Source organism: Syzygium oleosum, unplaced genomic scaffold, assembly GCF_021117445.2.
Source record: "Syzygium oleosum isolate NSW1041296 unplaced genomic scaffold, Sole_v2.1 Sole_v2.02, whole genome shotgun sequence".
In the NCBI taxonomy this organism is placed as follows: Eukaryota; Viridiplantae; Streptophyta; class Magnoliopsida; order Myrtales; family Myrtaceae; genus Syzygium; species Syzygium oleosum.
In genome coordinates this window covers 5,679,590-5,696,049 of record NW_026607486.1, presented here as the reverse complement: position 1 = coordinate 5,696,049, position 16,460 = coordinate 5,679,590, and the positions used below count along the sequence as shown (strand labels likewise).

At 39.2% G+C, this 16,460-nt stretch overlaps 1 protein-coding gene across 1 annotated transcript; it reads right to left on the bottom strand.

Moving 5' to 3' along the window:
• Positions 1-4,004: 4,004 nt before the first annotated feature.
• On the bottom strand, positions 4,005-6,361 carry LOC115664231 (UDP-glycosyltransferase 85A5-like). Its single transcript, XM_030586180.2, has 2 exons — positions 6,067-6,361; positions 4,005-5,027 (listed from the first exon to the last, which is right to left on the bottom strand). Exons 1-2 carry the CDS (start codon positions 6,329-6,331, stop codon positions 4,132-4,134), a joined length of 1,161 nt encoding a protein of 386 aa, XP_030442040.2. The 5' UTR covers positions 6,332-6,361; the 3' UTR covers positions 4,005-4,131.
• Between the last annotated feature and the right edge of the window lie 10,099 nt (positions 6,362-16,460).

The window sequence follows — 16,460 nt, the reverse complement described above, 5'->3', positions numbered from 1 at the left end:
ACATGCGTTTCCCTTTAATTGAATTTCAAATAAAGTAATATTAAATGATACCTAACCCACGGCTCTAAAATAAGCAAAACACATAAAAAAAATAAAATGCAAGAAAAAATTTCCGGCCACCAAGTTACGATAGCTTAGAGGCTTGTTTTAATATATATAGACTACAATCTTACCCGTGCAGATGCACGAGATCTATCAAAGTTTACACATCAATACGTACATTTGTTTTAGAATTTATTTCATAAGTAGAAAAAAATGACCCACAAACTATTCAGTACATTGTAAACTTCATGGTGACATAGCAAAAATTAAATTTTTTTGGGTCAAAAAAAGACATAGCAAATATTAAATTACACAAAAATTGGGAATATGAAAAAAAAAAAAACACATATAATTCAAAGCACACATTAAGAAAAGATTCGTGCGCTGCTACTTTTATCTTGGTTTACAAGTTATTTTCCTAAGCACATATTAAAATGGAAAGTACTTGTTATAAGCAATACGACCTTATTACTTAGATTGTGCTCTATGAAAGAACTAAAATGTAGATCCTAAATTGAGAAATGATTTTTCTACCAAGGGAAAAGAGCGAAAATAGTAAAAACCTTTAGGTTAGCATCAAATTTGGCATTGATCTCAATAAGAGTTGTAGCAACCTTGTTATCGGTGAGGCTGGCTCGAGAAAGAAGATTAGTGGCATATTTTCTTGTGAAAGATAATAACCAGAGGAATCTGAATTAAACTCCAAGCCTAAAAAGTAGGTGAGTCACCCAAGATCTTTCATTTCAAACCGTTTACTAAGATATTGCTTCAGTTTTGAAATGCCAATATGATCATCACTAAGAATAACCATGTTGTCCACGTATAAGAGCAATATAAGATACCCACAAAATTTGCCCTGAACAGAAAGAGCATAGTCATAGGGACTGGATTTGAAATTAAGAGGTTCCATGGTTAAGCTAAACTTAGAATACTACGCACAAGGAGATTGTTTTAGGCCATATAATATTCGACGTAATCGACACACTTTGTTGGAAGAATGAGGCACCATATAAACTTTTTTAGCGAGATCCCCACGCAAGAATGCTTTTTTAACAACCATTTGGAGAATCTTCTATGGTAGCAGCAACGACAAATGGATGTGCATGTGAACGTCGGTTTTGGGGTCAATTATTCATCCTGGTAGGTTGCTTAGGTCGTAATTGATAGCAATCGGTTGCCAAATGACCACATCAGCAAAAATACTTACAAAATTTATCCATTATAAGTACTTTACTGGCTTCAACACAACATATTGGACAAGAAATATGAAGAAACCGGCACTTGAAGAGCATATATGGAAAAAATAAGGCAAAAAGTGGATTCAATACGATGAAATACCTTGGCAACCCGGTCAGAAATCACCAAGAATTGGCCAAAAACAAGTCAAACCGATCAGAATATGTCTCGAAATCGGTCAGACCGGTCGGCCGAACTGGTCAATGTCGATCAATGGTTGGTCAATGGTGGGTCAACGCTAGTCAACGATCAACAGCCTAAGGTTGACGTAGCTTTGTTAACATGGCTGAAGGTGATGAAATTTCAGGATCCGACTCATCTGAGGTCGTTGAGTCTAGTGGTGGTGTTTTGTTTTGTTTTTTTTTTATATATTTTTTTTCCGAAATGAGCAGCGAAAGTGTCTTGAACAGCAATTGAAGCTGCAAACTTGATAAAGAAACAAAAGTGACATGGTCGATGCGACTACTTTGTATTGCCCATCGTGGATAAACGTGGCCGATGTGATTGGCATTGCCTCAGAAGGCTTTGATACCAACTTAAGAGTTGTGATGAAAGAGAGAAAAATGTAATATTCTGTAAAATATCAAATGAAGAGTACATTAACCTTTTTATAGGATTTATAGAATGACTATCGAAAGTAGAGAAATATCAAATATAATAAATCATGACCAAAAAAAAAAGTAAGACCAAGTAATGGAAATATACGGAATCTATTCAATATATCTCTAATAAAATCAATGATTATGCATATTTAATGAAATACATTATCTTAGCATTAAGGATTGAATGACGAGGTGCAAAACTTTCTATAATGCATTCATTTGGGTCATCGTGCGAGGAAAGAAACATTAATTTGCTTATTTACTCCAAATTCCGACACATACTTTCATTTTTACCCTTAATAGAGCTAATATATTTCATACCGTAATATTTGTCTACTAACTTATTGGAATTGCTAATTCATCACAGTCAAGGAGATAAAAGTAAAACGGTTGAGTACATAACTTGTCAAATGATATTTAGCAACTCCTTTTAATTAATAAAGTAAATTCGTTTTTAAAAATATTTTTGTAAACAAAATTACGCAATTTCTAAAGTTGCCAATGCGAAAATCAGTACTTAATGTTCTCCAAGTTTTAATCTTTGCGTGTGGAAAGAAATTTTGTCACATTTCATAAATAGACGTCACTTGTACATTTATGAATTGCTAATATCCTTAACAATGACAACATTTTCTTTTTAGCACTCGTGGCTCGACTAAGTTATGAACTCCAAAATTCAAAAAAAAAAAATTTAGTGAAAAATCTCGAAGTTGGCTCATCTCCTCATCACTATCTCCCACCCGATCAGTTTGATATACATATAACTGGCTTTTATCAGGGATAATTGTTAATGAAGATCCATTTTATTGAAGATATCACCGCCTTATCTCTCTAGATCTTTCGTGATTAGTCTTGACCTTTCGTATTTCAATGACTAGTTAATGTGATTGTTTGTATTTGGTCTTGACCTTTCGTATTTCAATGACTAGTTAATGTGATGTTTGTATTTGGTCTTGACCTTTCGTGTTTCGATATCTAGTTAATATCAGATACATGTATAGTCATTTATGAGTCATATCAAGAGTCATGTATTATGCCTATATAAAGGCAAGTCCAGTTGAAGTATTTGTAAGGTGAATCAAGTCATAATAAAATAGTTTATTCCTCTCCTCTCCTTGTGTGTTTTTTCTTCGAGAGTTGTCGACGAGAGTTATCGACGATCGAGGCATTCACCTTCAAGAGTTGTCGACGAGAGTTATTGACGATCGAGGCTTTCACTTTTGAGTGTTACGCCTTTAAAACTCAACACATTTCACTGAAGGAAAAAGAAGAAAAAGATGAAAAGAAAGTTGATATAAATCTCTGCTATGGCATGGAAATTGCGCTGAAGGAGCCTGAGGTGCTGTTCTTCGATCGAAATCCGAGTGCGTCTTTGAAGGTGCGTATTGAAATCTTCGTCAAAACTTATTGCCCGCACATTCCACGAGCGACTTCCCACCACTGACTTTTTGAAAAACTCAGAGGCTGAACTTTGACTGGACGGAGGTGACAAGAAGAGGGCCATTGTCACTTTTGCCAGTAATTTTGGCTAGAAAAGAAGGGGCGTTGCTATTTTTACAAAGTATTTGGCACACCTCCGTGCCGTTACAGCTTACAAAATTTTTAGGAAACTGCATCGCCCGACTTTAAAATGCTGCAATTTTAAAGTACGTAAGATCGATGTATAAGTCACAACACATCACAACAACTACAGCTATGTTATACAAGCTCGCGGGTTTGCTTTTTTATTGGCTTCGAATACTTGTAGAGTTTCCAGTATCTTGAATAGAATTATAATATACAACAATATGTCACGAATGGAATGGAAGACCTCTCAACGAGCAAATTGAGCCAAGATCGTTGAGGGCCAGCAAACTTGTATCCTAATGGTCAAGTTGAACCCAACTGACATAAGAAGTCTAGGCCAAGCCCAACCATCAAATCAACTTGGACACACCCAATCCGGAAGAGCAGTATGGTCACATCCATCGTCGCCAAGGCAGGGCCGAACATGATGTTCATATTTGGTTTGTCATAGGTAAGACGGACCAGAGTAATGCTGATATTGTTTTATACCAGTAAGAGCTATTTTCACCAACACTCTTTCATTTCAGTTAAAGTGAGTGATAAACATGCTCATAACTCAATTAGTTAAAGGACTTTATTGAAGAAAGTCTTCTCCTTTAACCAGAAATGGAGGAAACGTAGCCCATAAACAAAAATATCAAATCACACTATTTAGATAAAGCCTTGTCCAGCAACTTGTCCAAATTCATGGAAGATGACCCATTTTCACCAACTGCTTCTTTTGCCATCTTCTTCCACTCCAGGCCTTGGTGCTCATTTTCTTCCCCACCTCTCCTTCCATCAACTCCCTCGCAAGCCTTTCCACTTCATCTCTCTTCACATTACCATCCATCTCCAACCCAACCCCCCAATCATCACATATATACTTGCAATTCGTCTGTTGGTCTCCGAAGCATGGCCGACACAGCATCGGAACTCCGGCTGACAAGCTCTCAATGGTCGAATTCCAGCCACAGTGCATCAAGAAACCTCTGATTGAAGGGTGGTTCAGCACTCTCTCTTGCGGGCACCACCCAGATAAAAAGCCTCTCTCTCTTGTTTCCTCAACAAACTCTCGGGGAAGAGTCGCCATGTCTCCATTCACTGCATCAGGCCTCAAGACCCACAAGAAACACTGATCACTATCAGCCAGTCCCATCGCAAATTCAACTGACTGTTGGTGTGTCACGGACGCTATACTCCCAAGGTTCACATAGATCACAGACTTAGGCTTCTTCAAGTCCAACCACTGGAGGCGCTCGTTGTGCTCTTCCAAGAGATTGCACTCAATATGCTTCGAGGCAAACGATTTTTCTTGAGCGATTCGATTGAGCATCAAGTGGAGTGGTCCGACCGTATAAACCCTAGGGATCATTGAGGAGAGGGCATGTAGCACATCCGGCTCAAGCGCCTCGAAGGTGTGGACAATGGTCACCGTGACGTCACTTGTCTTGTTGCCGATGTCCACGAGGAAGTTGAACAAGGTGTCATTGGAGCCAGTGATTTGGATGAAGTGAGGCATGTCGCGTAGCCTCATGTTTTTCATTCCCGGGATCCAGTTGAGAGGGGTGTTCCCATACCCATTCATCAATTGGGATTCAGCTGCATGCGTTCATATCCATGCAAAATCATCAAACGGCAACAAATCTAATTACGGTGACTTTTTCTCATTTTTGAATAGGTCACAGTTCACACATAGTGCAAGTCTTGGATATTTAGGGAAAGTTACGAAAAAAGTCCTAAACCTATTGTATGAATGCCAATTTAATCATAAACCTTTTAATTTGGCCAATCCACTGCGGACTGTTGGAGGGAAATAAGAAAAAAAGAAAAAAAGAAAAAAGGAAAGAAAAGAAAAGGCAAAAAAGAAAAAAGAAAAAAAATCAATTTGTTTAAAAAAATTGCATAAATTGTCTGTATCAGCTATGGCCGTGCCTCATTGAACAACCGGCATCCACGTCAGTAATTTCTGGCCAATATTGGTCGAAAGTATTACAATGGCAAATCGTCACAATGTTTAAGATTTAATTGGTCAAATTAAGATATTTAGAATTGAATTGACATCCGTATATCATATTTAAGACTTTTTTTTTTTATAATTATCCACGGAGATTTAACCCATCCATTTGTGCTCTTCATGTGCGATCAAAGTCATTCATGTAATGGTAGATGATCCGAGTGAAAAATTAATTTTCAGGAGAATAGAATACTGTGTAATTGCTCGTCAAGTGAAATCTGATAGTATGATGAATGCATAAAGTAAGTGAACTCTTCAGAAAATGCAACGCCAATAACGATAAAACCTATATAAGGGAATTTAAGGCTTACGTATGATGAACTATGATCGACTATTTTAATCGAAGTCAAGATTATTTGTACATGTGCGGAGTAAAATGCAAATAGCGCGGGAATCTTATCGAGTGTGGCAATTCTCCCGTACCATAGGTATCGTGTAATTACTAAAAACACACGTATATGTTCTTAAGGATGGCCTTAAAAAAATGAAAAATATGGTGATTCGGACATACGCCTTAAGCAATGGAGGAGGAACGCGCACCCTTGGGCTAACATATATGTTGTTAATTAATTATATCTCAAACATGTTTATCCCATCATTTCCAACAATATCCTTATTTATTACCTGTGAGTGGTGCAAGACCGTTTTCTCCGAGGGCTCGCAATTGTTTCGTCGCCACGAGGGCACAGCCGTGTACAGTGAACAAGTGCATGAGTGGAATCCCAAATTTTGAAGCCGCAGGACTCGTCGTAAACGTCATGGAACCGTCCAAGACAATGCAAGTCACCGGAGGGACACTCGGGTTCGAGCCCAGGCTTGATACGAGATCACTGAAGGGGCCGATCATATAGTTCCTCATTGAGTTGCAGAGCATCATGATGTCTTGCATTGCATCCGCGTCCGAAGGAGGAAGACTATCACGCCCCGACCCTCGAGCACGCAACAACCCCTATTCACTTAAGTCATTTGCATACGACATCCCATGACTCGTCGCTGATGTTTCATTTTATCTTTTAATTACGTATGCGGAAGCGACAACAATCACTCAGTCATAACAATAAACATAAGGGATAGTAATAACAGTCAATAACAGTCATGCCAAAATGTTATTTTATTTAATTACTAGATTAACCCCAAGGAAACATATTTACAAGCCTTTTAAGGGTACATTTCCTTACAAGCCTACCAAAAAGATATTGGGCTGGGGGTCAATCTACTTCATCCAAAAGTGGGTCATCCCAAAAAGAACCGATGCCAGGCATGTCCTTCAATGACAATCAACATAGTGGTTCGGCGAGTCAAAATAGGGCGGTCGGGGTCATGTTCCGTCGGGTACACAGAATCCGGTTTGGTCTCGGGATTCTCCACTGATCTGTCAGGTGGGTCAATGTCCATAGGATCCTAGATCTCTTGCCCGGGGCTCCCATCTGGAGGACCATCGAAGCCCCTCAAAGCACCGTACAGGTTCTCGCCCTCACGGATGAACCATGCCTGGAACTGATGAGGGACCCACAAAGCTAGGCCCTCATCCACCCACACAATAGATAAGTGGTGCTAAAAAAGATGCGACTTGTAGGGAAAACGATGGGTATTAATAATACTATCCATATCCTACGGCACCTCAAACCACATCGGGTGGTTCGTCATCGTAAGGCCTTGGAAAATAGTTAACAACAATAAATGAGATATAAATCTTAGCAAGTTAACGATCTAAGCCTCTTCTAGGAAGTCAACTCGTCTCGGATGAACCTAAAGCATGCAATGATATAATGATGGCAGATCAACAGCAATGCAACCCCTTGCTTTGCCTTAGTTATACACAGTGTCAGGCAACTCAGCGCAGCATATACAAACACGCCATCACACAATCGTAGGCAACCTTACCTTGTCTTGGCACATGCTCTGCACGTTATAAATCATCATGTGCCATAATAATGCAATAAGCAAATAACATAATCCGAATACATAACAACTTTCCATGCACGATGCACCCATGCGTGTTCCGATTATTAAGACCATTCAGGGCCACGACACAACCTTACAGTTGGCGGTCTTCCAACATGATCGACATCTATCACGGCCATTCGGGGCACGCCCGTCCTCGCACGGGAGTCTTCTGGTTTAACCGGGTATTATTCACGACCACTCAGGGCACGCCCGAAATCCATCAGGGGTCTCATCACGGCCATTTAAGGTATGCCCGCAATCAGACGGGGGTTTCATCACGGCCATTTAAGGCACGCCCGCACTCATACGGGGGTAACGGTTTCTCATTATGTGATCATGCAAGCACCTAAACCACTCAAGCTAATTTCATTGTTCCCCATTTAACCAAAGTATACATCTTTGTGCTCACATATCAAAATACTGCAACTTTCATGCCTAAAAAATACAGTAATAAATTCACACGTGATCAGATACACACAATTATACCATCAAACTTTGCATGCTTCCCTTTTTAAATATCCTTGCCCTATTTAACTTATAAAATTTGATATATAAACCCGACACCTCGGGTTTTACTATTTATATGTCCTCAGAAACCCTTTTAAAAATTAAATAACAAGGTTTCACATGGGGCAATTATTTTTCAGGGTAAAGCAGGCATTAAACAGTATGAAAGGAACATAATTCAACACTTAAATCAAGTAGAAGACACCCATATAAAATCCACTTATTAGCTTAATTGCGATAACTTATCATTCCATTAATGATAGCTTATCGCCTCTTGGTGATAGCTTATCATTCAATTATTGATAGCTTATCACTTAAATAACGATAGCTTATTGTCCGTTTGACGATAGCTTATCACCCTTTTATTGATAGCTTATCACTCTTTTACTGATAGCTTATCGTCCTTTTGACAATAGCTTATTACTCTTTTACAGATAACTTATCTTTATTTTACGATAGCTTGTCATCATTTCTTCGATAGCTTATTGCCTATTTAGCGATAGTTTATCACCAAAACTTTGATAGCTTATTGCCTATTTGGTGATAGCTTATCGCCTAACTTTCCGATAACCTATCGCTAGTTGATAACCTATCAACTAATTAATCACTATTAAACACCAATCACCTAATTAACTTAATATAAACTAATCATAATCAAGGGATTAGAACGTTAACTCACTGTTGACACCTAATTTTTAGCCGACGCGTCATTAAAAGCAGAAAACTCAAGATTAGGGTTCCAATCGCGACGGAACCCGTTTCTCGAACAAAAAGTGTCGTTTTTTAATTCTGTTTGTTGGCTTAGCTTTTGTAGACAATTTATCGTTCATTTCATGCAAAAACTTGAAAAGTTAAACGGTTGACTTTTTAGGCAACCCTTTGACCAAAAGTTAACCCCGGGTCAAATTGGGGCTTTTCACATAAAAAGATTCCTTTCAAATTTAATTTCACTTTAGAAGTGGAAATTCCAAAAAAATTCAAAGATTTGATCATTAAATCAAATTCCTAGTGAAAAGTCAACTAGGGTTTGACTTTTGGTCAAACCTTTGACCAAAAAATTGAAAAATAAAAAAATCTCAAAATCATCTTATTTTACATTCAATTTGACTTTGACATTTGAAATTTTTGCGAAAACCGATTAAGAACCTACTTTTCCCCAATTTGCGGAAATAGGTTCGGAATTGGCTAAAAACAAAATTATTTTCATTTTGTTCATATTTTAGCTTAATTCCTTTTACGACATTTGATTCAGAGGTCATCATAAGATCACTCGTGTGACCAATTTCGTGAATCAGCATTTTGAAATAAAAACCCCCAATTTTAGCCTTGATTAGGGGTTTGAATCAATTCTTCACGATTTGTAAATGGTTGGTATCATGTGACTCATTTTTGTGAGATAAACACGAATCCGTGGTCAATTTTGCGAAATTCACTTGAGAACTCTCCAATTTTACACATTTAGATCACTTGAATTTGGGGATTAGGGATTATTGATGTCCGATTGATGAAATTGAAGTTGACCCATTCAGGACTAAGGTTTAATTTGATGAGTTGAGGTTCGATTTCAACATGGGCCTTCAATTTGATGTTGACATGAAGGTCGCGCATCCATTTTAGTGTCAATTTGAATGCAATAGGTCACTATAAGCATGGGCAATTGCTTCAACAGGCATTTCGCAAGTTTAATTGAACTCAATTTCGATTAGTTTGCAAATTTTGGCGAGAAATTGTATGAAATTGTCCAATTTAGCTTAGGAAAAATCCAATTTGGTGCACCTATGGCATGGGTCTAACATTTTTCATGACCAATTAGGTAATTAAACCCATAAAAGTTGTAGGTTTGGTTTAATTGACGTGATTAGATCAAAATTGGACCTCTCTCTTCAAATTGGACTATTTTTTCCTTAAAATCGACAAATCTTTCCTTTCAATTTAGTCCCCCAAAGACTAAATTGCATAAATTTAGAATAATTGAGACTCAACCGCCCAAGGAGAAGACCTAACCAATCGAACCGGTCAAAACCGGTCCGACCGGTCACCGGCAACCGGTGATCGGTGACCCGTCCTTTGAATAATTCCCCCGTGCCCTCCAATTTTTAGATTTTGCAAAAAAGTCCTCGGTTTTTGTGAAATTACAAAATACCCCTAATTAACTCCTTAATTGCAAAATTAATCAAGACCGTTGATGAGATTAAATCATGGCCATTCAAATTAGCACATGTTACATAAGGTTTTTGCTTAATCTTTAAGTAAAAGATAAGCACAAATCTCGACCGTCAAATTAAATCGACGGTCGAAATTGAATCTTGAGGAGGATATATAACCCATTTTCCCTCCAAAACTAAAAGGGGGAGGCTTTTTTTTTTTTTGGTCAAGAAAGGGGGAGGCTTCATTCTGCAGATTTTGGATAAGAAAATCCAGAAAATTCTTCTTCTCTCGCTTTTTCCCACGTTCTCTCTTCCTCCTCCCTAACCGCCGCCGAACTGTCGCTTTCTTCTCTTCCCACGGCCACACGCCGGCATCGCCGCCCCTCCGGTCACCTCCTCCGACGTCCGCCTCCCTCTCCTCGACATCTCGCTGGTCGGAGCACCGCCGGAGGAGCCTCCGATCTTCCCATTCAGCTCCCTCACCCGATTGGGCTCAAGACTGGCGAATTGAGATGATTTGCTCGCCGCTGCTGATCGCGGTTGATCGAAGCGGTCCGACCACCACCGATCTCTCCTCAGGCGTGTCCCCGACCTCGCTGTGGTCAGGACTCCATCGGAAAGCCACCAGAGAAGCTCTGGTGGCTCATCTTCCTCCTGCAAATCAGATCGGTCTAAGCAGACCGATCTGATTCCTCTTCTTCACTGGCGCTGCTCTGGCGTCGATCCGACATCGTCGGACCCTCCCTAGTGTCCTCTAGTGGTTGACGTCCGTCTTTGGTGAGCTGAGATCCCTTGGAGTGCCTTGTACATCGATTGACACAAATCGATTGATTGTGGTTTCGCACGACAACAAAAGGTAATTTCTCGGTCTCGAATCCGATGAGGCGAGGTTGGAATAGCCAACCGGGGCCAGGATTCAATCATAGGTATCCTTATATGCCTAAAATTACTGATTAGATGTTGATTAGTGAGATAGAGATGCTCTGATTAATGAATGATTGCATAAGAATGTTCTGTTAATTTCGTTGCTATCTGAACACAGATTCTATTAGAGCTGAAACGAGGTCTTAAATGTTGAAATCATGCTTCGAGTCCTTCTAGACATTTGATCTATACTTCCTAAGCTTCGATTCGACATATTATGCGTCCAAAATGAAGTTCGTTTACTACCTCAAAATCCCCTCGAAATCTCGGCTCTCTGTTCTGCAATATGTTTCTGTTAAAGCTTAAATCTGTTATTGAATGTCTGATTGTTTTGCTGATTTTATGCCGATTTTTGTGAGTTGATTTTCGCGATCTTTCCTTCACGAAAATCGTTCATTAGGATCTCAATCATGACATACTTTTTTCTCAGATTTTTAGGAGTTCATTCAATAGGTGAAAATTCCTTAATTCCACCCTAGGTCTTGTCTGCTTATACTGGAACCCGAAATGAACTTGCTCAAACATCTTCGTTTGAGCTTGAAATCGACATTTTCTGGCTTAGAGTCCTTAACAAAGTTTGTAAAGCACTCAAATTATTCTTTAAAATGCTAAAAATATCCCTGATCGGAGTTCATTTGGCACTTGAAATCGATTTTCAAAGTTGCAGCAAGGGTACGTTGGTTTTTGGCTGTAACCGAATTGAAACTGCACATTTTACTATTTTTGTACAAAACAGGAAAAATTGATTTTCGAGTTGCATCCTTCTGTGAACTTGTAAATTCAGGTCTCGTGCCCGTCATATATTTTTCTCAGAATTTTTAGGCAACATTTGGTACTTGAAATCATCTCATATTCTCAGGTTTTTCATTTTGCCCTGTACTGATCCGAATTGCATTCCTGCAAAATTCATTGTAAAATTGAACTTAATTGTTCAAGTGACCTTCATGACTATCATAGAGCATCATGTTAACTCACTAGTGACACTCTCCATGCATCAATTGCTCGTCATTAGTGTGTTTAATCAATTGAAATTCCTGAACCCCTAAATCTGTCAATTAGGGATTAAGCTGTTTATGTAGCACTCTTGCCAATTTTATAGGAATTTTTCTGTTCACAATCAGAATATGGAGTCTTCTAGACTTTTCTAAAGGGCTATTCAAGCTTCGCATTGATGTATTACATGTATTTTTTGCATGTCATTTGGTAGGTTAAAATCATACACAAACATGCTACCACGTTCTGTCATATTGCATTTCATGCATCATGAACATTAATTCATGCTTAATAGTTCATGGACTTGTATGGTCATTTGCTCATGTAATTAGGATTAGATGACTATATCCTCTCTGTCATTGCATCTAGTCCTAATCCATGTTAAATTTTCATACATTTCATGCATCATTTCAGCTCATTTTTGTCATCCATGAAATGTCATTGACATTAGTTAGTGCATTGACATATTTTCATGAAATCAAGCTTAAAGTTGGACTTAATTGGATTCATGCCCTCTTGGTAAGTAATCAAACATGTCATGGGGTTTCCATAGACACCAAGAACATGTCATTTGTCTGTCATTTAGGTCATTTTTCCATTTTCTTTACAAGTTTGCATTAGGATTAGCAACTTGTAAATTCGGAACCCCTGTTCTGTCCAAAGTGAGTTAGATCTCTTGTTGATTTTTTTTTATCAATTTTTCTATCAGGAATCAGAGGTCAGACTCTTAATGAAAGATGTAGGACATTCTTTGAACTATCTTGTGTTAAAATTCCAGAAGTTTTGAACAACAAATGATAGGGCAAATGGCCTCATCTTTGCAAACAAAAACTGCAGTAATCCTTTTTTTCTGACACATTTAATCGTGTTCCCGAATTTTTATAAAATCATGTGAACATTTTTCAGGAAAACTTTCTCTACGAAAGTTGTTCCTCATTGTATGATTAAGCTACCTTAAATTTTCCAGAACTTTTTAATCATCTGTCCTTTTCCAATTGAATACATCTTGTATCCCCTGTTGTGCTGTTCTTTGTCTTTCTCTTAATATATTGGTGAGTGATGAATAGAATGAAGTGACCCGATGTTGGTTCACTAGTTTGAGTGATTGGATGAGAATCAAGGTCTTTGTGACCTGCTTGCATGCTTATTTTAAGCTTCATGCATGTGCTTTCTAGATGTATGATAGGAACCGATGCATGCTCGAGGGGATATCCATGGCTTCACATAAAACCCCAATTGGGGACTATGTCACGTTAGTCACTATAAATGAACGTGCTTGGTGGCTAATGTACATAAGTCATCATTAAAATGGAGTGGGTAGGTCGTTAGATGAGGACGACGCAAGTTTAAACCAAAGGCCAATCTCGAGGCCATTGTTGTAATTACATTTGCATCTTTGCATCTTCTTGCATATTGCGTTCTCTTGTATGGATAATTATTGTGTGTTTTGTGAACATTATGATGTTCATTTCCCTTGTATATACCTAGTCTAGTTTAGCTTTAGAATTAGAATAGGTCCAAGAAGACGTCGGTCTTGAAGATGGCGAAGGTCGATGTCCGTTCCGACCCAATTCTTGGTATACGGTGATGGTCGATGTCCTCTCCGACCATTTCAATTGTAAAAATTCATTCATTACCCGACATATGTCTCGGACTTTCAATTCGTGTTGTAATAAACACCCGACGAGTTGCGAGTTTTATTTTCTTACATTTAGAATTGGCTTTGTCTTTTCAATATCTTGGTTGTTTACTTTACACAATGTTTTTTTTAATACAATTGTTTGTTTCTTTCTTTTCTAGACTAAGATAGGATTAGCTTAGAATCTTAAATAAAAACACAAAAACAAGATGCATGATCACTTAGTAGACCAAGGTTTTGACATGAAAATGATAAAAAACAAATGCATGACAACTTAGATAACAACCATGATAGGTTTAGCAGTACCGAAAGGGCGTTAATAGAAATATTAAATTAGTCCCCAAACCTATGATCTCTGGTTCTCGTAGAAATCAATACGAAATTCGCGCGTATTGGTTAGGCGTTCTAGCCGACCCCCGACATAGGCTAGTGGCGACTCCTAAAAAAGATAAAATTGATCTGCTGTCACGCGAGGTATGGATTAAGGAAGATTCGCGTTCATGATGAATGGACCGTACGGATGAATAAAAGATTGACGCTTCGGTAAGTTGTTTTTTATGACGTGCCGTATGAACCGTTTTATGGATACTTACCTCTAAACCCGCCTTATCGAGTTTGGCCCTCGTGAGGTAGGTCGCGATACTCACCCGTTAACGATTCTGATGACACAGGCACGACGGCAACGGCGAGGGCTACGCGTGGCTCGGTCCGAAAGGTGGTGACGATGGCATGGACAGCAGCTCAATAGCTTTTGTGGGGGTTGGTTTGGCTCGTGGTGGAGGTGAATTGGCGAGGGGAGCGGCTCAGACGGACGGCGCACGGCAACAGGCGGTCATGGCGCTCCGTGGGAGCCTCCACGGCGGCAAAGTAGCAGCTAGGGCGGTGGTATTGCTCAGCTCGGCTGAAGGAGAGAAGAGGAGGGAGATAGGGGGCCGAAATGAGAGAGAGGCAATGAGATATATTTCTCTCTAGATAGGCTTCCTCTTCAAGTCAAGTTCAAGTCCCAAAATTCATCATTTCCATTCATAAATAACCAAGACTTTCACTCCTCTTTATCACTTCTCATTTAATGCTAGAAGGACAAAATTGTCATTTCACAAAGTATAGTATAAAATACTATACGCGTATATGGGCTAGAATTTTATACAGGCTCATATAAATCGAGTTTGGGCTTAAAAGGATAAAGAATAGCTTGAAAAGTTTATGGGCTCAAATTGGGCTAGAAAATGGGAAAGTGAGCTTAGTGGGCCTCATTGGGCCCACTTGAACTTGTTAGGGCCCAAGTGGCCGAAGCACACATTGGGCGTGAGGCCCAATGGGCCTTAGCTCAGCCCACTTCCTTGTGGCTCCAATTCTCGGCCCAAAATTTCCTTTTCCGAGAATTTCAAGCAAACCGATAAATTAGAGGATTATCAAGGCGATGTCCAATAGGTTAGTCTTGAAATCCTTGAAAGTTTGATACCCAAATTTGGATTCTAATTCATGGTCAAAATCGATCAATTGCGATTTTAGTATATCTCAAACTAACGGGCGGCTTTTAGGAGTTACGCGTATTCGACCCGTGGTTGATTTGATGTCAAACCACGTCTAAGCTTTCTCGAATCATGAGTGATCTCGGTTGTCATGTAATTGTAAGGGGTCAATCGCTAGTTCCGAAGTACATGATCGTTAGGAATTGGTTTAAGGTCGTTCGCAATCCATACAATGGTCATGCAGAATCACCTGCGATCCAATTGTATACTATTGGTGAATCATTTTATAACCGTTCCTTGATCGGTTTATAATGACTAAAAATTGTCTATCGTCAATCCTTATGGTCGAATTATCAATCAGTGGTCGAGTTTTCAGGTCGTGTGTACTTAATTCTTTAATAGCATTTCCCTATTAGTTAGTCATCTCATGAGTGATCAATTCAGAGTGAGATTTAACTAACAGTGCATTGATGAAATAATCATTTCATATATTTTGAAAAAGGATCGAATTTCAGGATATCACAAAGATCATCCGGGATTGTCAAGAACTGAAAGTCGCTCAGCTTTCCGTTCATGAACTCGAGGCCTCGGGCTCTGGCGAGCCGTCGGTGATTGAACTTGGTGTTGACGAAGGAGATGTGGAAGCCCTTGTGACGGAGGAGCTTTGCTAGCTTGAGCATGGCCCCGATGTGGCTTTATGCAGGGCTTGGAATGCACACTGCGTGTGGCTTTGTGGCCGATTCGAGTCCGGTGGAACCCATTGTTTCTTCTCACTAGAAAATGACGAATCAAATGACTTTTCAAAGATGAGTTCAACTCACCTTGGCTTAACAATCCTTGAGTTGAGCTTTTGTCATTATTTTATGCGGGATTTCCAAGTATGGCATCACGTTATAGTTTGTCATATTTAGTTGGATTTCACCTCCTTGTTTCTTTTGGCCCCGGTTAAAGAAAGATTATCGGGTAATGTGTGTTTTAAGTAATGCGTTCGACATGATATCGTCGAATTCTGAACAATTATTTCTAAATTCAATTAAGAGAAAATTACTAAAAAAGTTCTACATCTATGGAAGTAGGGCAAGTCACCGAGCCTCACATTTCTCTTCCTTGGGATGCCGTCAATAAGGGTGTGTCCCCATAGCCGTCTGCCACATGATATCCGTCTGCATGCATGCGGATCACAAGTCACAGGAATCGTAATTGGATTCTTCTGCGGCATAAGAGCGTGTGTAATTCACTCGTCACGTGACACGATCCATGTGCACCGCCATTGACACGAGTTGTTTTAGTTTGAAACATTGATCAATCATCGATTTCTTGGGTAGCAAATTAAAGAAACCTGCATAATGCAGAGGAGGGCAACTCAGTTGCGCAACTACGGTGATGTCT

Excerpts from the sequence above, each read along its gene's own strand:
- LOC115664231 (XM_030586180.2), bottom strand. The coding sequence starts at position 6,331 with ATGCAAGACATCATGATGCTCTGCAACTCAATGAGGAACTATATGATC. Across the intron at positions 5,028-6,066 it reads CGGTCTTGCACCACTCACAG|CTGAATCCCAATTGATGAAT; the intron begins GTAATAAATAAG and ends GAACGCATGCAG.